Genomic DNA, 22,900 nt, shown 5'->3' with positions numbered 1-22,900 from the left:
GCAGGATAAATAGGTGGGTTTGCACCTTCCCTCTTCAAGTCGACCAGCAGCTCTGTCCTCTTATACAGTACGTTATTTTCCCAGGGGACTTCACTTTCACTAACAAGCCATTTATTCAGAATGTTTTGAGGCTGGAAGTGTGCATTTATTTCTTGGTAAGATTTATCACAATGCTGTGGGCCATATTTCATGTGAAGAGCTGCTGGAGGACAGCTTTTCCTTGGATCAGGTTATAGCTTTGCTTTTTATTCCTGCTGTAAGTTCCTTGCTGGCTTGGTGCATCTCATGGGCTGAAAAAGTACAAAAATAATCTTGAATTCAGTGAAGAGATTTTCCTTTGACTCAGCTGTCCTGTAAAACCTGTTACAGAATCTTTCTTCATGGCATCATATGTTCTCTAAGGCTTTGGATAGATGTTCTCTTCTGGATCTGACTGTGCCAGTGGAACAAGTTGCTGCTCCCAGCAGTGGTTAACAATCCCCTCCACTATGCCTGCAGAGCTGCTTATGAGAGCATTTTGTGACCTGTTTATGGCAAAATAAAATGAATTAGAAGATATTTGTCACTTGCAGTGTTTTTAGGCTGACTAGGTTAATTTTGTGTGATGCAGTTTGGGGAGTTTTTACACAAGAAGCACCCAGAAGGGGTGACACCATCCAGGTGAAGGTGGATAAGGAGGAGACACAAACCTGCTCTGCCAGCTCTGCTGTCAGCAGAACACATTTGTCTGCTCCTCAAGTGCAATGTGTGGTATGAAACTGCTCCACTAAACTAGTTTCTTGTTGATGTCTCTAATTTTGCTCTTTGCAGTTTGAATACCAGCAGGCCCAGCTGGAAGCTGAAATTGAAAATCTCTCATGGAAGGTGGAGCGAGCAGACAGCTATGACAGAGGGGTGAGTGTTCTGCTTGCTTGGGCCTGTTGGCCAGATTTTGCTTGTTGGGCTTAACACTTCTGCAGGAGCACTAAGGCTCTTAGGTGAGGGTTCTGAGAAATAGATCCAGAAACCACCTTTAGCCAGCAGATGATGTAGAAGCAGAGCGCTCACTGCCTTGTGGGAGAGGAGGGAGGGCTGGCTGCAGGGATTCCTGCAAAGTGGAGCAAGTCCCATAGAACTCTGGAGGAGACTGCATGCAGCCTTCTGGTGAAAAGCAGGATTCTTAAGTGTGTAGCATTTTAAACAGAGAAGGAGTCAGGTAACTGCAGAGGGAGCCACATAAAAAGGAAGAGGATCTGGGATCTTGTAATGCAGAGTGTGCATGAGGTGTGTGATGGTGGGTGCTTCTCAAGCTGGAGTTTAGTGTCTCCCTAAGGAAAATGAGGTCTTCTCCAGGGAGCTTGTGCTAACAATTTGTACCTTCTCTTTTACCAGGACTTAGAGAATCAGATGCACATAGCAGAGCAGAGACGGAGGACCCTGCTGAAAGACTTCCATGACACATAAGAGAGGAGGAAGTGACAGTGCAGGGGTGAGAGCAGCGAGTGAAGTGATGGCAGCTTCACTGGGATAAGCAGGCACTGCCTCTGGGAGAACACGGCCAAGGACAAAGCCACCCCTCCCCTTGCAAGTCAGACACATGCAAACACCACCTCTTAGTCCAGTTTCTTCTCTTATCGTTCTGTTTCTGTTTCTGCCAGGCTAGAGGCCAGAGCTCAGATTGGCATATTTCCTGGGCCATTTCCCTCCTGCCCTTGATGGTTTCAGAACGGGAGGGAGTTTTTTTCTGAATGGCTGTTAATAGTATTAGATCATTACAGTTCATGTAATTTTCAACGGTTGTACAAATATACAGACAAACCTTAGAATAACACACAACCCTTTTTAAAAATAAATTGGCAGTGGAGTGTTTTTCCTTAATCTGCTTGTAAATTTAATGGGCTTTTCCCCCTCTCCCTTCCTCTGACCCAAAAATCCTCCTAGTTACTGAAGGAGGTTACAAAATGTCTCAGCTCGATTTTCCAGTGCTCCTTTAACCAGGGCATTGCAGCGTTGGCGTTGCATGAGGAGAGTGGCTGGTGTTAAGGGTGGCTGCTGCTGTGTCTGGCCTGACAGTGCCGGCAGTGGCCTTGGTTCAGTATGATCACATGTGACATCTCTTTTTCTTGTAAATCAGCTGTGCAAAATCCAGCTACACAAACAAAAGCAAACAGAGGAATTGCAGGGGACAGACCACATTAACATTGGGGGATATGCCTTGAGTTTGAGAGAAATTGAGAGAAATCAGATTCTGCATTTGATGAATTTTAGGTCTTCCATGTAGATTTTTTGCTTTACTTGTTTTTGTGGGAGGATGTTGTATTGCCAAAGTGAGTGATGAGGGAGTAGTAGCATACAGTTGTTAATCAAGGCTTGGGGCTTTTGCAGAGTGAAAGAATCCATGTTATAACAGTGCCATGCAGCCTGATAAAGTTTATTTGTGCCTGCTGGGTAGCGTGGCTGAGAAAATTTGATCTCATTCATCAAAGTGAGACTGAACACCACTACATTATGAGGAGGAAAGATTATGTACAACACACTCCCTGGCAGGTGTTGGCAATGTGGACGGGCACTTGAATACAGGTGCACTGCTTGTGCAGAGCCTGCACCAAGCCAGGCAGAAAATTAACTAGCGAAATTAATTTATTTGTATATTAGTATTGATGCTGGTGGGAACTTATCAGAAAATTGATTGTTAGGAGCATGTGGAGCTTTTTTATTAACATTCTCTTTTCTAATGTAAAATATACACTAAAATAAAAATATGAAAACCTAGTTCATCTTAGTAGGGGTTAACATGAAAAAGGTTACTTAAATGCTGATCCTTGCCTGTTTGCTACAGGAAGCAGGCCACATATTAGGATTTCACAGACATCTGTGTCACCTGCACCAGGAGCTTGTTGTTTGCAGCCAGTAAGGTGCAGCTGGAGTCTGATCTGAGGAAATTTTCACCTCTGTGGGGAACTCATGAGGTTCTCTTCCATGCTGTATTTGGAAGTGTTGCCTTTGATGCATCCCTGTATTGTTCTTATGCAATGTCACTTGATAAAGATTAAACTGGAGGGGGGAAAAGTGCTAAATTCCTGCGTGTCAGAATAAGCTAACTCTGCTGTTGGAGCCTCTTTCATGTACCTGAGACATGTGGCCCAGGTATTTGCAGCAGGTGTAATTGGGCTCATAGATTTTATCAAGACTGATGACTTGGTTTAAACAAGGAGTAGCTGTCATAGGAGCTAATCCTGTGGCCATGCTTGTTGTACACAGCAGAAAATGTCAAACTGAGAGGCCTTTTCCTTCCTCCCTCCTGGTGTGGGATCTATCCTCAGGGAACAGGGGAATGCACTGCGAGGAGCTGCTGGCCGTGGAGTGAGTGTTACAGCAGAAGCAGCTGAGGATAGGCCAGGCTTGTGGAGAGATGGCTGGAGTCAGGGAGCAGGGCAGGCAGGGAAGGAGTCTGCAGTTTCTGGGAGCAGCACTGCTTGCTGTGCAAGAGATCTCCATAGCCATAGCTCCTTGTGTTCCTGCTCTGTTCTGTTCTGGCTCCCCTCAAGGCTGGAACCATAGAGATAGATTTGACCTTGCTCCAGCCACTGTCTCTTGACTTCATTCCTTACTCTGCACCCAGCAGCAGCCTCTCTGTGCCCTCCTCATGATATATCCTAGAGGTCAGTCTCTCCTCCCCTTCCCAAATGATTGGCTAAGTCTTGGCATGCTGCTTCCACGGGAAGGGATAGTGGAGGGGGGAAGGTTTGCTGGGACCCAGCAGTTTGCAGTGAATAGAACCAATATTTAAGCTGTTCTTTAAAAATGTAATGTGCAAAGTACTGATTAGGACAAAAGCTGGTGTTCTTGTCTAAACATAACTATCTTGACACCTAATCCCTTTGCAGAACAGGTATGTGGAGTTTCCTAATCCCAAAGAATTTTCACTTCTGTTACATAATTGTCCAGCTTTGAGCTAAATGAGAATGAGGTTTTGTCTCTCTCCCTCCCAGCCTCCTTCCCTCCCTCCCTTTTCTATGCCCCAACAAAATATTTATCTTTGTTTGTAGACAAGCCAGACCATGTAGCTGTGGCCAGGCTTACTGAACAGGCTGCTGAGATGCTTGGCTGAGGAACAGTAATAAGGATTGCACAGTGCACCCACTAATTCTTTCAAATTTTCTGAAGCTAGAGCTTTGTCAACAGTTCCATTTATTTTTAAACAAAACATTCTTTCTGAAGGTGGCGAAAGTCCTGCATTGCACCCACAGATCCTATTGCTATACTCTGGGAAAACAACAGGACTTGCTCTTGCCCCCCAGGCAGGACCATTTCTGTATTGGTGTTGTGCAGAAAGTCTTAGACTTCAACACGACATATGCAGGGCACAGGGGCTGCTGGCTCTGTGTGTAAGGTGAATGACACTGCTCAGGAGGCAGGTGACAGGAAGGAAATGGGGGTTCTCAACACCAAAAGAAAAGGCCACTTTTTTCCCCTCTAATAAGTACATGGCCCTCTTTGAGTTAGCAAGGTTACATAGGTGTAGGTAATAAAAAGTGGCTCAGGAGCCATTAATTCTAAGGTACGAGTTTCCCTTTGATGCATTACTGCTACAGACGTGGAATGTTTGCTTTCTTTTTTCTTTTTTGCACTTGTTTCCAGCTCCTGCGCCAGCCTGACACCTCTCCATCCTTGCATCTGGTACTCTTTTATTTGGGCTTCGCGTGCGTTAGTGCATTGGCTGCCTCATCTCTACTCGTCCTCAGGCTTCCCAGACTGTAACAAAACGTTTTCTACTGACACTATATATAAACTGCATGACTGCTGCCCTGTGCAGCGAAGTCACTGTGCCCGCCCGCAGATGGGGCAGCAGGAGGTTTCTGTACTATAGTCTTGCACTCTAAATTTTAGACTTTTTAAGCAGGTAAAAAATAGACTTTATTTTTAAATGAGGCACTTGTTCTGGGAATTCCTTTCTCAGCCCCGGTCTGGTTGGGGTTGTGGGACGGCATTGAGGTGTGTGGGAGGGCACAGGACTGCTTCCACCCCTCGCTTTTCTTCGCAGGCACCGGAGAGGGGCATGGGCGGTGGAAGCCGCCCGGGAGACGGTTGCCAGAGGTGTGCCCGTGGTTTATTTGAAATAAATTGTGACTTTCTAACTTCGGCGGTGTCCTGGCTCTTCTTAGCAGCGGGATGGGGAGGGGCGGGGGGGGGGCTCGTGTCGCTGTCCCCGCCCGCGGCCTCTGTCCCCGCCCCGCAGTGACGCAGCGCCCGCCGGGCCGTTGCCGTGGTGACGCGGGGCCGGGCGGGCCGGGGCGATGGCGGCGGCGGAGGCGCGGGCCGAGGGGCCCCCGCTGCCCGGCCCGCCGGGGGGCCGCCCGCGGCCCGTCTGCTCCCGCCCCTACTTCCTCGTCCTCATGGTCTTCGCGCATCTCTACGTCCTCAACGTCCTGGGGCTGCTGCTCTTCGTGCACCTCAGCGCCGGCGAGCCCGGCGGGCCGCCCGCCGCCCCCCCGCCGCCGCCGCCGCCGCCCGCCCGCGCCCTCCCGCGCCTCGAGGGCATCAAGGCAAGGCCGCAACCGGGGGCTGGGGCCGGGGCCGCTGGCTGCTGACCGCTGACCGCTGCTCTCCCCGCAGGTGGGCCACACGCAGCGGGTGGAGCTGGTGCCCGGCAGGGCCCACGCCGTGCGCACCCTCAGCCTCAAGCCGCTCCTGTTCGGTGAGTACCGGCCCCGCCGGGGGCAGCTGCTGCCGGGCCCGGGCACGCCGGTAGCGGGGGGATTTCCGTCCTGACGGCGGAGCGGGGTGTGTGTGTGTGCGTGTCTGTCTGACACCCGCCGCTGTCTTAACACCCACTCGGGGGAAGATGACTTCCCGCGTGTTGGCATCACCTCCCTGTGCTGCTGCTCCCTGGGGCTGCGTTAGAAAGAGTGTGGTATCGTTTAAGGTATTTTGATGTAAAATTCGCAGAGGTTACTTATTCTGGATGGCTCACTTTGAAGAATGTGGAAGATTAACCTTTCCAGGTTTTTCAGATTCTCTGTGAAATACTAGGAATAGACAGCAGATCACTGGCAAGAAGCATGAAGAAGATGCTCAATGTAAGGAAAGGACAAGAGATACCCAAACTTTTGTTAATAAATTATGAAAAAGCAATTTAGTGTTGGTGCTTCAGCACTGAGGAAACGAGTAACAGGAGAATTGGTAGATTTTAAGTCTTCCACCATTTCATGTTCTGTTCTAGATTTGTCTTTATTTTTGGCTTCTCTCATACACCACCACACATCTGCCTTTTTGATATTTTTAAATCTTCTTTACCTTTCTGTGAGGTTTTGCTGTCACTGGTCAAGTCTCACTAATTGAACTCTGTGTTCTGGAAATCCACTGATAATGTAATAATTTGGGGGGGATCAATCATTACAAAATTACTACTACTGCAAAGTCAGAGAAAACCTGTTCTTTCTGAAAAGAAAGTAGAGAATCTTTCAGATGCTTTTTCAATAATATAAATAGAGGGGGTTTTTTTCTGTTTCCAAGTAGATCATACACACTGAAAACCTCACCATGAATTTCTTAGTGGATTTCTGACATTCACTAAACAGACACACCAACCTGGATCTGATAAAACCCCACAGCATCACAAAACTGATATCATTACCAGAACCACGGTCGAGGCAATTGCTCTGGTTTTCACTCAGGAAAACCCCTGTCTCCTTTTTCCCAGCCTTTTCAGTTCCACTGAAGTGAAACAGTTGGTCCTGGCCTGCAAGGAAGGTGCTGAGGATGATAAAAGGCAGGTTTGTCTTAGCAGCAGTAATCCTGCAGGTTTTAGCTTCTTGTTCCAGCACCTCCATTGGTTTTGAGGGAAGCTTTGCTCCCTAAGGATGCCATCACAGACTGTGACAAACATTCACCATTTGGGATGCCACAAGTCTGTTCTCCTTTGTCCTCTGATAAGGAGTCCCTTATTTAGAAACTGCAAGTTGCAAGACAATTCTTATCTCCCGGATAAACCTGCCAGGAGCCAGCTCTGACTTTAAAAGACTTCCAGAGACTTCTCTATCTATGCAAGCAGTACCAATCTAATTCAACTGGTTTAAAAAAACTAATGCATTGCATCTCTGTTGCTTAAATTAGTGGAAGTGTGTATTTAACTTGGTTGTGTTTGGTAAATACAGAAGTCCTTAGCAAAGACTCTTGAGTTTCTGGGGATTTAACACGAGGTGCTGCAGCATACAAGAGAATTTAAGGAAACAGTGCCTGGTCTATCATCTTTGCTTTCAGCAGAGCAGGCTGCAGTGGGACCACAGGAGCAGGCACTCATAAATGATTTAATGTGTTCTCTGGGCTTCAGAGCATGGGCTGGACATCGTAGGGGAACTTTAGGTTTGTTTTTTAAGTGTGGCTAAGTCACATCTGCATGAAACCCAAGTGTATTTTATGGAGCTATGAAAAAAACCCTGCCCTATTTTTTCCGCCCTCTGGCTACAAGGCCTCTTTTCTAAAGCTTGTAAGTCAGACCATCTGTGGATTTTCAGTTGGGAAACACTAGTAACCAAATAGCCCTACTAATGGAAAAAATCAGACAAAGCCTTTTCAACCTTCAGAGCTTTTATGTGTTCTGTTTTACAAACGCAGTCTGTTCAGAAGATATTGCCATTGCAGGGACCACCTGACAGCAGATTCTGTGGATTGGGCAGCAGTTTTTAAGACAAGACAGTGGGGAGGAATAAAAATAGGAAAATTCGCTGTGTTTTTCTTCTGAGCCTCAGGGAAGAAAAGTAATCACTGCACAAATGTCAGGGCACAGCTGAATTGCAGTGTGTCTGAGCGCTTGTTTCAGCCCACACCAGTGTGAGGAGGAGCTCACAGCGTGGGTTGTTGGTGTGCCTTGTGAGCACGGGGAGGCAATATGTCTCCAGCAGACTGATGTGTCTCCAGCAGCCTGCAGCGGTCTGTGCACAGGCATCACCAACAAGGCAGAAAGCATTCCTCCCAAAGGCTGTTTTTTCCCCTTGTTTTCTTTTATTTCAGCCACAGGTTTAAGCCAATATGGAAAACTTTCCATGGACAGTGCTTTGTTAGGCAGTAGAAATCCGATTTGTTTTCTCATTTGGGGATTTGCTGTTTTCTGCTCTGTGGTCTGGGGCACAGTGCGTACCCCTGCAGGGAGTGACAGTCCTGCTTGGGTGAGAGAGTGAGCTGCAGAGAACTTGGTGAGACTGAGTTTTCCCATATCTTCTCTCTTCCCTGTGTACAGGTGGAAGGCCAGGCAGCTGTGGAGGGTTTCTCCCCTGCTCCCATATCAGAACTGCAATATCCTACTGTGCTGCGGCTGGGACTCACCTCCCAGTCCCAAGCAAAGCTGTTGCTCACACCAAAGCAGAGCTTTGAACAGCTGATGTCTCACTCATGCTCTGCTTTTCTCAACATTCTTGTGATATCCCCAGTTACCAGAATCTTCTGATCCACACTGAATTTCTGATGTGGAAAAATAGTTTTCCCTGTTACGCAGAAACCCTCAGCTATCTGCTCTGTGCCTTTCCTGCTTGAGAATGGCTGTTTCCTTTTGCCTGTGTGGATGCTCATCAACTCTCAGCACAGGAAGCTGAAGGGACAGCCTGACTCAAGAGCAGAGTTCAGCGTGTAGTTTCTAAGGGGCTGGGCATAGCCAGGGTGGGTTCTTCTCCTGGTTAATTTACCTCAGACTGTTCAAGAGTAAAGTATTTGCTCCATTACATAAAAAGTATTACTTCGCAGTCAGGGAGACTTTCATGTAATCTCTGGACAGAAAGCAAGCAGGCACTTGGACCGCATCAGTGTCTCAGGGTCAAATAATGAATCTGAAATACCAGTTCTGATAATGAGAGCTAGAAGGAACTGTTATTAAAGGTTTCTTCTAGTTTGTCCTCACCTGCATAGTTAAGTTTTGTTGTGATGTTGGATCCTACACAAAGCTGAACATTGCACATCCAGGATCTACAGAGCCTTGTGAGAGGAACATGTTAAACCTGCATCCTTAAGCTCTGTCTTGGTAAAACAGGATCTGTAGTGAAGCCCTATCTGTGCACTATGACTGCTTCAAATCACCTAGAAATACAACTGTACATCTCCAAAACACCACCTGCCAGGGAAAGGAGTTTTCTAGCCATAGGGAAGGGAGCAGTTTCTTGTTGCTGGAATTGAGATTTTTCAGACCTTCCGTCCCGCCTGTTCGGGGCAGCGGTGATGTTTCCACCTCCGCACCGCCTGGTGCAGGTTCCTGTTCCTCTTCTGCCAGGCATAGGCCTTGTTCACCACCACTTTGTCATTCTGTACTTCACCACTTACAACAAAGACCCCTGCATGAGTGCCTCGCATGATGTTGTGGGCACAGGTGGCATCTATGTCCAGCCACTGCTGGAGCCTGGCAGGGATTTCAGTTCTGAGGAGCGGGCCATGCTTCAGCACCTCCAGCTTGGAGGAGTCCAGATCGAAGTCCGAGATGGTGGTGGTGGTGGTGTTCTTCCTCAGGATTCGGATTTTCACTGCTGCAGGGGATGGAAAAAGAGCTGTGAGTTCTGTTTACTCTTCATAGCTCTCACCAATTCAACACATAGAGCCAGCCCAAGGCTTCTCTGCTGTCTCTGTAATGTGGGGAAGTATCTGTCCGAGCTTTTGTAATTGCAGTGAACTTGTAAAAGTTCTCATTTGAGGTTAGTTTCCAGTAGTGAACACTGTTCTTAGAATCACAGAATTATTTAGGTTGGAAAATACCTCAAAGATCAAGTTCAACCACTGACCTAGCACTGCCCAGTTCACCATCAAACCATGTCCTCAACTGCCACATCTACATGTCTTTCAAATACCTTCAGGTGACTCAACCCCACGCCTGTTCCAGTGCTTGATAATTCTTATGGTACAGAAATTTTTCGTATTACCCAATCTGAACCTCTTCGTTGCAACTTGAAGCGATTTCCTCTTGTCCTTGTTACTTGGGAGAAAAGACCTCCTTCTCCCTCAATCCATTTCCCTCATAAGAGTGGCAAAGATGTATCAGCACCACTCCAGAAACCCTGGAGGAATCATGGGCACAAGCAAGCAGATGCATCAAAGTCCTGGTCTTCTGCGAATTACTTTTCTCTGAGCAGGGATTTCAGGAAGTGACGTGACTGACAGCTGCTCAGGATTTGTAACCTTTTTGCTTTTATTGAAAAATCTTTTTTATTTTTCTATTTATATGCCTGAATTCAGGACGGTTGCTTGAAAACTTCTGCCAGCTGATTGAGCAGAGCCAGTGCTGCGACTTGCTTGGGCTAGGAGAGGGAGAGTCACAATACTAGAACAACAGTATTAAAGTTTGAAATAGCTGGCATTGCTAAAGATTCTTATAGGCATTGATTGAAATGTTTGTATGCAAGGGAAAACCAGAGTACTGCTTGTTTTTAGCAGTCACAGACCAAAACCAAATCAGAGCCCACAGAAATAAAGCAGGTCTTCACTTTCAGTGCTGCCAGGAGCTAGGCCCTCCTGCTACCTCACAGGTAAGGTGGAAACTGAAAATCCGTGGTATCTGCTGTAAAAGCTTCAGTTTCTCCAAGTCAATATGTTATGGCAAAGCTATTTTCTGTCCATGACACTGTTTGGCTGCTGCAGGGAATGGCACCAATTGAGAGGAGAAGGAGGGTACTCACCAAAATCATTGGCACAGAGGCTTTCCAGGATCTCCCTGGCAGTGCTGGCCTCCTCAAGCTCGCAGTCCTTGCAGCTGGCTCGGGGCACTGCTGCAGCAGAAATTAGGTTATAACACCCTTGTCAAGCTACACTAGAAAAGGCACAATGAAATTTTGAGATCTACAAGTGGTGGTTTGCTGTTTCTTAGTGATGCTTCTTCCTGAGCTACCCAGGCCCTGGAAAGATAGCACAGACAGGCAGGGTGGGAAATGTTAAAACTCTCCTTCCTGTGACTGGGGCAGACACTGCTTGTGCTTTGTTCAGGCTTGTGCGCGTTGCTGCATGTTAAAGCAGCAGTGAAAATGCTTAGTGAAGATCTCCTAATTTGGATGAAACAGCAAAACCAGTGGTATGGCCAGACTCCATTCAGTGATGCTGAAATGATATTGTTGAAATATCTGTTCTTCCCTTAACTGCTCTTGAATCTCCCCTAGTATTCATCAGTATCTGGGTGTTAATTTAGTCCTTCAGACAGACTTTTTCCTGGTGTAACTCATGTCTGCAGAGGCTCATGTCCCTTCATGGTGTTTCTAATGTTTAAAGAGAAGGCTTGCAAAACATTTCTTTTTGCATATTTTTAAGCCCTAGACAGAGCTGAAAGATCAGGGCTGCAGCTCTGTAGCTCCACTGGAAGCACGTCTCGCTGCTGGGAGTCTGCACTCCATGAGCTCTCCCACTGTGCCTGGGCTGGAGGCTTTGCAGCCTTTCCTTCCCCCTACCCCAAACCCTGCAGGGTCTGATGGCACCCAGGGAGCTAATGAATACAGCTGAGAGAGGAACAAGCCACGGTCAATGTTATGCTAATTTTCTAGACACAGTTCCCAGACAGAACAAAACTAGAATTTGTAATTTTTTTTTTTAAATACAGCTTAAACCAGAAATATGCAGAATAGAAACAAGTTGTAGGATCATCCTTTTGAGCTTTCAGTGTTACATATGGGAAAATACATGAAGACAAAACCTCTTACTTCTCCTGCTTGAGGAATTTTCATCCATGGAGACTGCTGCGATGCACAGTTCATGATCTGCAGGGAACTTGTTGCAATTCAGGATTTCAGGCCAGGGGTAGCCGTAACAAGCCATGACGGGCGCGCAGCTTCTCTTGACGGCTTCGCAGAGGCTGCGGCAGGGATAGATGAGCCTGGGGAGGGGATGAGCTGTCAGCACCTCCGTGTGCCTGGCAGGAGGCTGAGGGTCGAGCCCTGGCAACACCACTGCTGCACAGGGCTGTGTTAAAGGGTTAGCAGGCAATTTTGGGATCTTGGATTTTTTTTTGAACGTTCATGTCCAGGAAGCAAGCAAGGAATTTCTGAGGGCAGGAGGGATAAGGCTGTTCAACACAAGGCAGCTGCCAGAAGCCCTTCACCTCCTTAGGGAACTTCTCTAGTTGTGCAAAGGCTGCTTATCTTTGCAGGTGCCTGATTACACACCAAATTTCCTTAGCACCTCTACTTTGAGACCTGCACCTCAAAACTGGGGATTTGTTTCTACTGCTGGAACAGTTGGGAAACTGAGAAACCATGTGTTTGGGGCAGGAGCTGGGGTCCCTCTGCACCGGAGGTGGGAGGTGAAGCTGGTGTGTGACAGCAGCTACTGCAGTGTATGAGGGGGGAGCCAGGTCATGTGGCAGCAGTGCCTGGGGTGAGAGAGCTGAAGAATCCCGAGGAGGGAACATATTTCTGCTCCTGTGATATGAAATGCTCATGTTTCGCCTTCAGAGGGATGTTCACTGTTGAGTAATCCAATTGCCCCTTGCCAAGAGCAGCAGCACTGCTTCTTGGGGACTGCACGGATCACATCGAATGCATTTTCTCTCAGGAGGCACATGTAGTTGTGCTCCTGTGGGGAGTTAACTGTTACAGCTGAAGTAACTTGTAAAAGCATCTTACCTGTCCAAGCAGATCGGTGCAAAGAGGGAGCAGAGAAAAATCCTAGCGTCTGGGTGGCACTCCCTGGCCAGCAAGGGCAGCCAGCTGGAAGACTGCTGGATGACTTCTGTCATGGTCTCATGCTCCAGCAGGTTGGGAATCCTCATCTCGGAGTAGCCGATATCGTAACACAAGGCCATGCGGTGTGGGATGGGCATGCAGCTGGAGGATCTCCTCAGGTAGCTCGCCCAAGCGCCCAGAGAGCCCCAGAGCAGCAGCCGTGCCAGGAGACCCAGCAGCCATGGGCCACCCAACCTGGAGGGGTGCCTGCGGTGGGATGTGACCATGCTTGGAGCGAGTGAACCAACAGCACACCCCGGACTGAGCTGCTCCTGACTGTGGGATGCCTTTTATAGCCTACGAGCCACCTCTTTGTCAATCCATCCTCATTAAGTGCGGCCCTTTCAGAGCCCTCATGGGGAAGACAATGCTCCAGTTTTCATTTGCCAGCGGCCCTGATTGTTTGTATTTTAGCAGGGGTTTGGCTTAGATCAGCAGGTGTGGAAATGAGGGCAGTTGGGGAGGGATGAATGACTTGGCCCATGTGTCTTGGGGCTCTTTCAGCCAAGATTGAATCTCTGTTTGACACCAGTGCTCCAACCCATCCCCTTTCTCTTGCTCCAGGATTAGTCATTATTTCATAAACCCTAATGTTTTCCTCTCTTTTGTTTTTTGTAAAAGCAATCAAGTGTTGCTTAAAGTCAATTAGGAGGCATTTGTTTAGCTGGATCTATTGTTGAGCAGGCAGGGAGATAGGATGGTCTCACAGCCAGAAGTTAACTGTTTAAGAGAGCTGAGGGCAGAGAGGAACTAATTTGCAGCTGTGGAGCCAGGTTGTTTGCAGACAGGATTGGCAGCACTCAGCTGGAAACCCCCTCACCTTGCAACCTGCATGACTACACACTTTCCAGTTAACAGAATTCCTACTTCATTCTGAAATCCCGTCGCTACCACTGAAGAGTGGAATTGTCCTTCCTCCAGCACATAATTAAGATTCCATAAGCATAAGCCATCATTATTGTAGCCCAGTTTGGGGAAGTGGAAATACTGGGGGTGCTGGTTGCCAGTGCACACGGTTCATTTGGACCTGGTGCTGTGCCATGAGGTTCTAACTGGTCAGTAGAAGCTCCAGCTCTGAAGCATCCTCTGGCACAAGGACCCTGTGCTGCCTGTGGCGGAAATTGTTTCCTTGGAGCGTGTTACGGATACAGCTGGCTGCATTGTGTTCCTGGGGCTTCTCAGGAACAGCTCATTTTCTACAGGGCTAGTTCTGGTCTGTGCTTAGCAGGAAGCCAACTGCTTATTGACAGCTTGAGCTGATAGGGTTGATTTCAGGTCATGAAAGTAATTAATTTTTTCCCTCCATTTGAGGATGGCTGCTGTAGTTGATCTATAATGTGTCCTTGGCACATACCTGCAGGAGCTCTAGGGAGCTGCAATTTGGAGAGCGGGACCTTGGGTCTAGGAGCACTTAACCTGTCCTGCATTGGTGGTTTTTCTTTCCCTTTTCAAAAGTCTCAGCAGCTGGTAACAAGGTCACCCTCGCTGTGGCAGACACCAGCCAGGAGGATCCTCTCAACTTCCTGGGCCACAGTCGAACTGTGCTCTGGGATGGAACCTTGCCAGTGCTTTCCAAGTGCATGGCCCATGTACCATGCAGCTAAAAATCTCCTAGCCTCATGGTCAGCAGTGTATTTCTCTGCACTTCAATTTGCTTGGGATTGTGCAATTGCCTGATTGCGACTGGGTTGATGCTGCAAAGGAAAGCTGGAGGTACCTGGGTGTGGAGACTGGCATCCTCCCTGTCCAGTATCTTCCTCTTTAATATTACATTTGAAGAGCATTTTTAGTGGGGGATCAAGAGAATGAGAGGGAGTAAGTTAGAATTTTTCTCCTTTCTGTTTGAGTTTCACAGTAGAGCACTGTGCCATGCTCCCCTGAAAGGGATTTGGTTTTGTGCAAAGTGCCAGTGCAAAGTGTCGTCCTCTCCACATGAGAGCAAGGAAGTCTGAAACCCTGGCCATCACCACTGCCCACTGTAAAGATTTTTGGCCTCCCTTCCAGTAAAGCAGCAGTTCCCAGACTGTGATCCACATGGCACCTTTGAAATGGTAATATGCAGTGATATGCACGTGTTTGTTCACTCCTTTGTCCATTGTGGTATCTGTGAGAGAGTTTAAGGGCTTGACCCCAGGATCCAAACATTTAGGAACTGCTGCTATAAAAATACCTGCCTCCAGCAGCTCAGGTGTGTGGTGTATGCTCTTTGAGAGCCCTTCTGGTAGAAGGGTGGGTGTTTTTGAATGTCCCAAACTTAGCCAGTTCCTAAATTTCCCCCCTACCTCTTTTGGTTTTTTCCCTGAGTCTCCTGCCACCAGCATGGGATCCCACTGTAACAGTTCCTCAGTCTCTGTTACTGCTGACACTTTTGCTGCAGAAATTCCTGACTTCCTGACAGAGGAGGAGTGCAAGCTCATTGTCCATCTGGCAAAGCTGAAGGGGCTGCAGAAGAGCCAGATCCTACCAACAGAGGACTATGAGGAAGCCATGGAAATGATCGAAATCAGCCAGATGGACATTTTCAATCTGCTGGATCACAATCAGGATGGGCAGCTGCAGCTCAAAGAGGTAGAGTGTGGGACAGACTGGGGGAGGTTTGCTGGGGACCCTCTGGCACATCCCCTCATCAGATGCTCTCTTGGTTACTCATGTGCTTGGGTGGGGCCAGACCCCAGGATATACCAATCACAATTAGCTTAATTTTAGGTCTCAGAACTTGTGCTGGCCTTCAGAATGGGAGTTTCTGGGGCAATGTGCAGTAGTTGTCATGCTATTGGGAGGCAGCAGCAGTCCTTGGCAGGACATGTGTGTTTTGAATATGCTGGATTAAATGTTTCTGTGCTGTGGGTTGCCTCTTGCTGTGTGTCTTGGGAAGTGAGTTTGTCACATCGGCCCTGCTTTGTGCAGCCTGTGGGGAATTTACTCTGTGAATTCACAAAGCCACACCTATTGATGAGCTGAGGGGGATAATGAGCACCTTGTCCACAGCTCTTCAGCACCCTTGCCCTGTATGGCAGGGTGCATCAGGGCAAGTCCTGGCAGTTCAAGTGTGTCCCTCCTCAGGCTCCCATTTCAAGTGAAACCAGGAGTCTGAACTATCCTGTGCACCATGAGTGCTGTGGAGTATGGGGAGCTGTGCCAGTGACAGCCCAGGGCAAGGCTGCTTTCTCTGAAGGTCAGAGCCTGCTGAGAGCTCTTCAGGCTTCTGCATCTCTCTGTACATGTTGAAGGGAAGAATTTTGTTCCAAGCCCTTACTTTGGACAAGTGAAAGCATTCACTTTTATCAATAGCTTTACTTTCCCTTCAAGAGAAAGAGCTGTGCTCTCTCCACCTCAGGGCTGGTTAACCAAGTCCCAGCAGTCATTTGCCATGACCTAAACTGGAAATAACAGCACTCATCAGCCACACTCTGTGTGTGGCTGCCAGATGATACTCACTGCAGTCGTCTTCCTGCAGAGATGTGCTGCTGCCTGTCTGGCTGATGTGCTGTGGAGGAGATCCCACCAGGCCTCATGCAGGGAATCTGTAGGGTCTCAGGAGTGCAAGGAACCAGTGCCTTTTTTTAATCAATTTATGAATTCCAGGTGTTGACCCATACCCGCCTAGGGAATGGCAGGTGGATGACCCCCGAAAACATCCGTGAGATGTACACAGCAGTCAAAGCTGATCCTGATGGGAATGGTAAGAGCAGCTCCATGGAAATCCCTTCACCCTCAGCACCTTGGACACCTTGCACAGCCATGTGGGGGAGAGCATAAGCCATGTCCCTGCCCAGGCCTGTTTCTCTAGCTGAATTCTTCTAAGGGAAGTAACACTTTAGAGACCTCAGGAAAGTAAATGCAGTGTAACCCTCTTACTGCAGCACTCCTGCCCCTGCATCACCACTCTAGCAGCTAAGTGGTCCCACTGCCTGGGCTTGGATCTTGCTGGAGCAGGACCAGACCCCAACTCTGCATTCCCTCTTCCCTGTCAGACCTGCCTTGGTTCGTGCCCTGCTGTAACAGGGTCTTAGGGCTGTGCTTCTGCTCCCCTGGTCTGAGAGACTGCTCAGGTTTTGACTATAGAGCTCTTGTTACCTGGGATGCAGATGTTCAGACACACATTGCATGCCACCCCGCTTTTCAGGGAGACTTTTGCAGCAGGCCAAGAGCCCCATGTCACTGTGAGGGGAGAGTGGAATAAGTGGAGGTGGGGGTGATCTTATTAGTCAGCCTTTGGCGCTGACCCCCCTCTCTGCTGCTGGAACCTCTCTGTATTCCATGAGGCCACTTCTGCCCCTCCTGCCCCCCATCTCCCAAGGGCTCCTGCTGGTCCGGACATACACTCTAACCTCTGCTGCTCTAATTAGAGTGGCCTCAATTAAGCAACACTCCATTTCCTAATCAAATTAAGTGAATGCACAGGCTCTGCACACTCTTCCAGTGACCTGGCATTGAGAGCTGCCCAGGAGGAGCTGCTTTGGAGTTGAAGCAGTAGCAGTGTGAATGCATAAATATCCGGAGGGCACTCTCCTCCAGGCTGGTGGCATTCTTGGCAGGGGTATGACTGAGTCCTCAGTGGCTTTTCCACCATTCTGGACATTAACAAATGAAAGGTCCTGTTAAAGAGCTATTGGCAGGACCTTGCTTCCAGAGTGCTGCTTCCCTCTGTTATTAGATTGGTACATGACACTGAGAGACCAGGTCACAACCTGGATGTGGCACTGTGTCATCAAAGACTGTGGGGAGTAAGGGGAAGTGGGGACAGAGAGACAGTAGGAATAATAACAGTGGATCATTTGGTCTTGACCACTTGCACCTGAGGAACTGTCCCTGGCTGACCCTTGTGGCTGGTCCCTCCTCCTGCCAGGGAGTGCTGGTGCCCAGGGAGCAGAGCTGGCTCCCAGCAGCACTGGCTTTGCTGCCTGAATGAGCTCCTCTCCCAGCCCATGGTGTGTGCTGGGCAGCCCAGGGCAGCACACTGCATGCTGGTGCCCAGGGACCTGTGCAAGGCTTCCCTTCTCCAGAACAGGGAAACAGCAAACGTGAGGAGTTTCCTGAAGCTGACAAAGGCAAGAGTCCTTGCTGATTCCAGTTGAGTGCAAACAAGAAATACCTGTTTTAGAAGAAACTGCTTTATACCTCTTGCTTTTCTGTTATTTCTACTTATGCAAGACCATGCTGTCATGCATTCCTCATTTATGTGTTGCAATTACATGAATGCAGGATAATGCACTGCTTGGTTTGGGTTTGGCTTTTTCTTAATTACCCTGCAAGGTCATATAGAAAATGTAGTCTGAGGTGTCCCACTCTGCCCTTAAAGATGTTGATTTAAATATCTAAGTAATAAGTGTCAAGAGATTGGGTGGCACAGACTTTCTTGTGTATATCAGAACTTTGGTGTCTGTTTCTCTCTTTTGGTGTATTGATTTGTGTGTTTTAGGAGCTTTTTAAAGTTTAAAATGGTGTTTCTCCTGTCCCAGTTCTGACCCTGCACAGTTCACTTTGGCAGGTTGCTCTGTGTCCTCTGCTGCAGGCGAGAGCATTGCTGGAGCCCACAATCATGGGCAGAAGGGGTGCAGCCTGTGGTGGACACAGTGGACCCTGACTGTGAGGAAGGCAGTTTGGGCAGTGCCCTTAGCTGGTGTTTCTCCAAGTACAGGACACAATAACTATTACCTGCGCCAGAGTCAGGTGGCTTTTCCTGTGTTCCCATAGGTGTGCTAAGTTTGGAGGAGTTCAAGCAGTTGAATATCCGTGATTTCCACAAGTACATGGGAAGCCAGAAGGTGAAGATGAGTGACTTGGTTCGCAACAGCCAGCACACCTGGCTGTACCAGGGCGAGGGGGCACACCGGGTCATGAGAGCCATTCGGCAAAGGTAAGGGCCAGGCAGCTGAGGGGAGGTTGGGTTTGGATAGGCACAAGCACCACCTGTGTGCTGGGAGAGGCAGTGGCAGACTTGCTAATATTCACACTTCCTAATTGTGTGAAAAGTCTTTGGAGTATAAAGAGCAATGAACACAGACACAAAATGGAGAGAGGAGGTTTTCATTAGAACAAGAATTTGTATTGTCCCGTGGAAAGGGAAAAAGAAAAATCGAACCTTTCAGCATCTCCATTCAGTTTTGGGAACAGCCCTATAAAACCAGGAAGATTTGGCAGTATATGAAATCATTCATTCTAATTAGTAACTGAGCTTACTGGGAGAAACTGCCCATTTCCAATGCTGTCTGGGTGCCAGCAGTTACTGTCATTTGCTTTAGTTACTCATGCATTTCACTGAAATCTGTCTTTGCTGTTCAGAGCTGACTTTTTAAAAAGCAAAACTTCACCTTAAATAAGCCAAGTTAGTTTAATCCTCCGAGCACACATACTGTAAGGCAGCTCATGGCAGATGGGAGAACCTCTTACCCTTCCCTTCGTCTCAGATTTGATACTGGGAAGAGCTGAAGCCCAGCATGAAGGCCAAATCATGTAGTTGTGGTGAGTTTCAGATAATTGGCTGGAGAATCGCTTGTTCTTGTGGTGTTGGTCCTCACCCAGAACATGGGTAAAACCTGTCCTGAGGCCTGAAAAACAGCTGTTGGCCACTCCTTTTCTGCAGTGCATTCCAGTAGGAAAATAGGGTTGCATATTGCCTTGATTAGAGCAGACTGTGGCTGCCACCTTCTCCATGCCAGCTAGCCAGCACACACAGCATTCCGCTTGTACGCTTTCCAGTTGGTCACTATCAGGAGGACATGAAGACACAGCACTGAAGGAGGCTGTTAGTCCTCCCTGGGACCAGGCAGCGCCTGCAGGGGCTTTGCCATCCTGCCCGGGTGCCACATTCTCCTTGCACCTGCCCCAAGGGCTTCACTGGTCCAGATTCTCAGAGCTCTGAGTGTTCTTTGGCAGGTCTCAAGACGTACCTGCTTGCCTTGGGGATGATCTCAGATGTAGCAGTGGAAAAATCCCAGAGCAGGAGGGCTCCAGTCTCCTTGATCACTTCCAGTGCCCCTCTGCCCTGGGGGAGGCTGCTGAAAAGGCAACAGGGAAAGGTGAGTTAGGTGATAAGACTATTCCTAGAGCTAGTCTCTCATTCACTCTCAGCAGGGGCCCTGTGCTTTGCTAACTGTCCCTGAGGTCTGTAGGTGGTGTGCAGGAGTCCAGAGAAGTGATGAGATGGCACATGAAGGCTCCAGGGACACGCACAGAAGGGATCTTGCTGAGCAAGCAAAGTCTTCCTGAGAGCTGGAGATGCTTCCGTCAGTTTTGTTCTGTTTTTTCTTTAACCTTGATGAGGGCTTTCTGAGCCGATGCTGATGGTCCAACAGATCTGTAAGGACCTGGTTGTCTCTTGGCATGCTCGCTGCAGCCCATCCGTCTCTCCGGTCTTTTGGGGAAGGGGCTTCTCTTTCTCTGGATTTATTCACTGCTTGGGAGTAGTGGCTGACCAGGGTGAGGATGCTTTCCACTCACCTGCTCTGCTCTTCCCCAGGGTAATGCGCCTGACTCGCTTGCCCCCTGAGATCGTAGAGCACAGCGAGCCCCTCCAGGTTGTGCGGTACGACCAAGGAGGGCACTACCACGCCCACATGGACAGTGGCCCCGTGTTCCCTGAGACTGCCTGCAGCCACACGAAGCTTGTTGCCAATGAAAGTGCTCCCTTTGAGACCTCCTGCCGGTAAGCTCTGCCCTGAACACGTTAGACAAGGGGTGTGGAGGGTTTTCAAGGGGTGTGGAGCCATTTCACTTCATCTCACCTGAGACTCGGTGCTCAGGTTGTGGGCTCACAAACCAGCTCAGGACATCACTGGCATGAAGAGGTTTTAAAGGGGAGGTGGGCAAATCCTGTGGGTCCACACAAGTAAAGCGGAGTGGGTGGGCCATCCCCAGCAGAGCCTACAAGCCCATTCACTACTCTGGGTAGGGGTTTTCTTTGCTGTCCTTGTGTTAACTCTTGGAGAAAAGCTGACAGTGTAAATCATGTGCCATGGGATGTCTTGGAGGAGCCACTGTATTTATGGTGGAGGGGCAGGGCATGGACAACCCCTGTGCATCTCCTCCTGCTCCAGGTGTGTCTCCTGACAGCCTCTGTCTTGCAGGTATGTGACCGTGCTGTTCTACCTGAACAATGTAACTGGGGGAGGTGAAACAGTCTTTCCTATCGCTGATAACAGGACATACGAAGAGACGGTAAATGAACCTCGCCTCCATGTTACCCCTGGGGATTCTGAGTCCCTTTTTGAATGTCTTTATTCACTATTGCTGCAGGAGGGATCTGGTACATGAGGTTGGTGTGCAGTAGCATTTGTAGCTAGAGCTTTGGGGAAACCATGCTCCACTTAACAGTCTTTTTGCTCTGAGGACAAGGGAAGAGGCACAGGGATTTGACAGCTCAGCTTTCCCTGCTCAGAGGTGTGAGGTGTGAGGCAATGTGTTAAGAAATGGCAGCTGCTCAGAAACAGGTTATGAACATCCAGGGGCTTGAAACTGGCTGCTCCAGTTGGGTTATGAAAGCCCCTGCATCAACCTTAAGTCATCCTGTGGGACACTCAGGCAAGGGTGAGGGGCAGGGTCGTACCAGTGCTTGTGCCTTGTTCCAGCCGTGTTCGTGACATCTTCCCTATGGTTTCTCTCCAGTCTTTGATCCAGAATGACATTGACCTGCGAGATACTCGGAAAAACTGTGACAAGGGCAATTTGCGAGTGAAACCTCAGCAAGGCACTGCTGTCTTCTGGTACAACTACCTGTCAGATGGAGAAGGTACCGGCTCACTTCAAAACTGGGCTCTTGGGAGGAGTAGGACTGCAGTAGGTGACAGCCATCATCTCCTTGCTGCAGCTGGGAGCTCAGAGAACAGCCAAAAAAAGGGTGGTAGCTGCCTGCTAGTGGGAACTGTAGAGTCTACTTGTCACCAGCTGGGTAGGAGCTTCCTGACTCTGAAAGGCCTTTGTTTACAGGCAGTAGGTCAGTGGCTCCTGATGTCTTTGGGGGACAGGACTAGCTAGCAAACAAAGACCTTGGCTGCACTCACCATCACCAGCTGCCTTTCATCCTGCTGTGCGAGCTGAAACTCCTGCTGGAACTTGGTCTGCAATTCAAAATGTGTCACTGATGTGGTGTTGCCCAAAGGGGTGGGGAGGGGAGGTAGACAAAGGCACGGCCATCAGCTCTGCAGCACTGGGACACATGGGCCACCCCATGCCACGCTTGGGGCCAATGCCTGCTTTGTAGCTCAGCTGCAGCCCCATGATGTGTCCTTGGGGCTGTTTTTGTCACAAAGCGCAGTGCGGTTTTCCCTGACAGGCTGGGAATCGACATGAATTTTTAAGGCTGCTGGTGAGTATGGCTCCAGAGGGTTTCCATGACAGATTTTGAGCTGTGGTGGGAGGAAGGAGTGTAGCATCCCAAGTCCCCTGAGAGCAGCCCATGTTTCCATGTCTAGAAAATCCACTGAGGTCACAAGACCAGTGTTTGGGCTGTTGGGTGATAATATCAAGACTGTCACTCTCCTGTGAGAAGAGCCCTGTTGTGGTTTTATGAGCAATTTGTTCCTAAATGGAAAGTGGCTGCTGATGCAAGTCTGCCACAGAAAAATGATAGGATCATTGTAAACAGGTCATTTAGAACTGCTGAAATGCAATCTCTAAAATGGCTGCAAGCCTCTGGCTTCCATGGGCCTTCCAGTGGCAGCACCATCTCTTCCATGCCAGCCTTACTTTTTCCAAAAGAGCTGAGAAAAACAGCTGCTGTGATCTGGATTGTGAGAGCCACTTGTGGTGAGTGGAGACATGGAGGCAATGGGCATTTTGCACTTAGGAAGCCTGCCCTGATGAACTCCTTTTAACTGCTAGGGTGAGATGGCCCCAAGATGGAGGGAGTGCCCGGAAAAGTAACTCCTTTAAGATGTATGTGAGCTCAAATCCAAGCAGGTAGTGCAGGCAGGAGAGATGGCATTGGTGTTTGCTGGCTGTATATCCCTGTGCAGTCCCAGCTGTACCTGCCCTCCTTGCCACCGCCTAACAGGGCTCTGCTCCGCAGGCTGGGTGGGGGAGCTGGACGACTTCGCTCTGCACGGGGGCTGCCTGGTCACCCAAGGCACCAAGTGGATCGCCAACAACTGGATCAACGTGGACCCTAACCGCCGGCGGCAGCAGCAGTTCCAGCAGGAGATGGAGCGCTTTGCGGGGGCTGGGGCGGGGGCGGGGGCCGGAGCCCCGGGCGAGTGGACAGTGGACAAGGCCTACAGCGGGGTGCACCTGGAGCTGTAGTG

General features: G+C 49.0%; 3 protein-coding genes across 7 annotated transcripts in view; 2 read left to right on the top strand and 1 right to left on the bottom strand.

The window, feature by feature from the left end:
- Positions 1-5,111, top strand: part of ARIH2 (ariadne RBR E3 ubiquitin protein ligase 2) — a 36,320-nt gene extending 31,209 nt beyond the window's left edge. For 4 of the 5 annotated variants that reach the window (XM_082288579.1, XM_082288580.1, XM_082288581.1 and 1 more), the window contains 2 exons: positions 811-894; positions 1,372-1,832. In XM_082288579.1, coding sequence (XP_082144705.1) covers positions 811-894; positions 1,372-1,443 — 156 coding nt within the window. In that variant the 3' untranslated portion in view covers positions 1,444-1,832. Of the gene's footprint in view, positions 1-810; positions 895-1,371; positions 1,833-4,620 lie in introns of those variants that run through there. The other variant, XM_082288582.1, reaches the window with a different exon arrangement.
- A 158-nt stretch (positions 5,112-5,269) lies between these two features.
- On the top strand, positions 5,270-22,898 carry P4HTM (prolyl 4-hydroxylase, transmembrane; the record flags this gene model as incomplete). The annotated part of the gene is made up of 9 exons (XM_082288503.1): positions 5,270-5,525; positions 5,596-5,677; positions 15,037-15,227; positions 16,245-16,341; positions 18,357-18,519; positions 20,122-20,307; positions 20,729-20,819; positions 21,267-21,390; positions 22,669-22,898. The coding sequence occupies exons 1-9, from the start codon at positions 5,277-5,279 to the stop codon at positions 22,896-22,898; spliced, it is 1,413 nt and encodes a 470-aa protein (XP_082144629.1). The 5' UTR covers positions 5,270-5,276.
- On the bottom strand, positions 9,151-12,739 carry LOC309577068 (secreted frizzled-related protein 5-like; the record flags this gene model as incomplete). Its single annotated transcript, XM_082288774.1, has 4 exons — positions 9,151-9,488; positions 10,632-10,721; positions 11,640-11,812; positions 12,561-12,739. 4 exons carry the CDS (start codon positions 12,737-12,739, stop codon positions 9,151-9,153), a joined length of 780 nt encoding a protein of 259 aa, XP_082144900.1.
- Positions 22,899-22,900: the final 2 nt, after the last annotated feature.

The sequence above is a fragment of the Coloeus monedula genome (assembly GCF_965178545.1).
Source record: "Coloeus monedula genome assembly, chromosome: 11".
Taxonomy (NCBI): domain Eukaryota; kingdom Metazoa; phylum Chordata; class Aves; order Passeriformes; family Corvidae; genus Coloeus; species Coloeus monedula.
The sequence above is the reverse complement of the archived record's forward strand: the minus strand, read 5'-3'. Positions and strand labels throughout refer to the sequence as shown.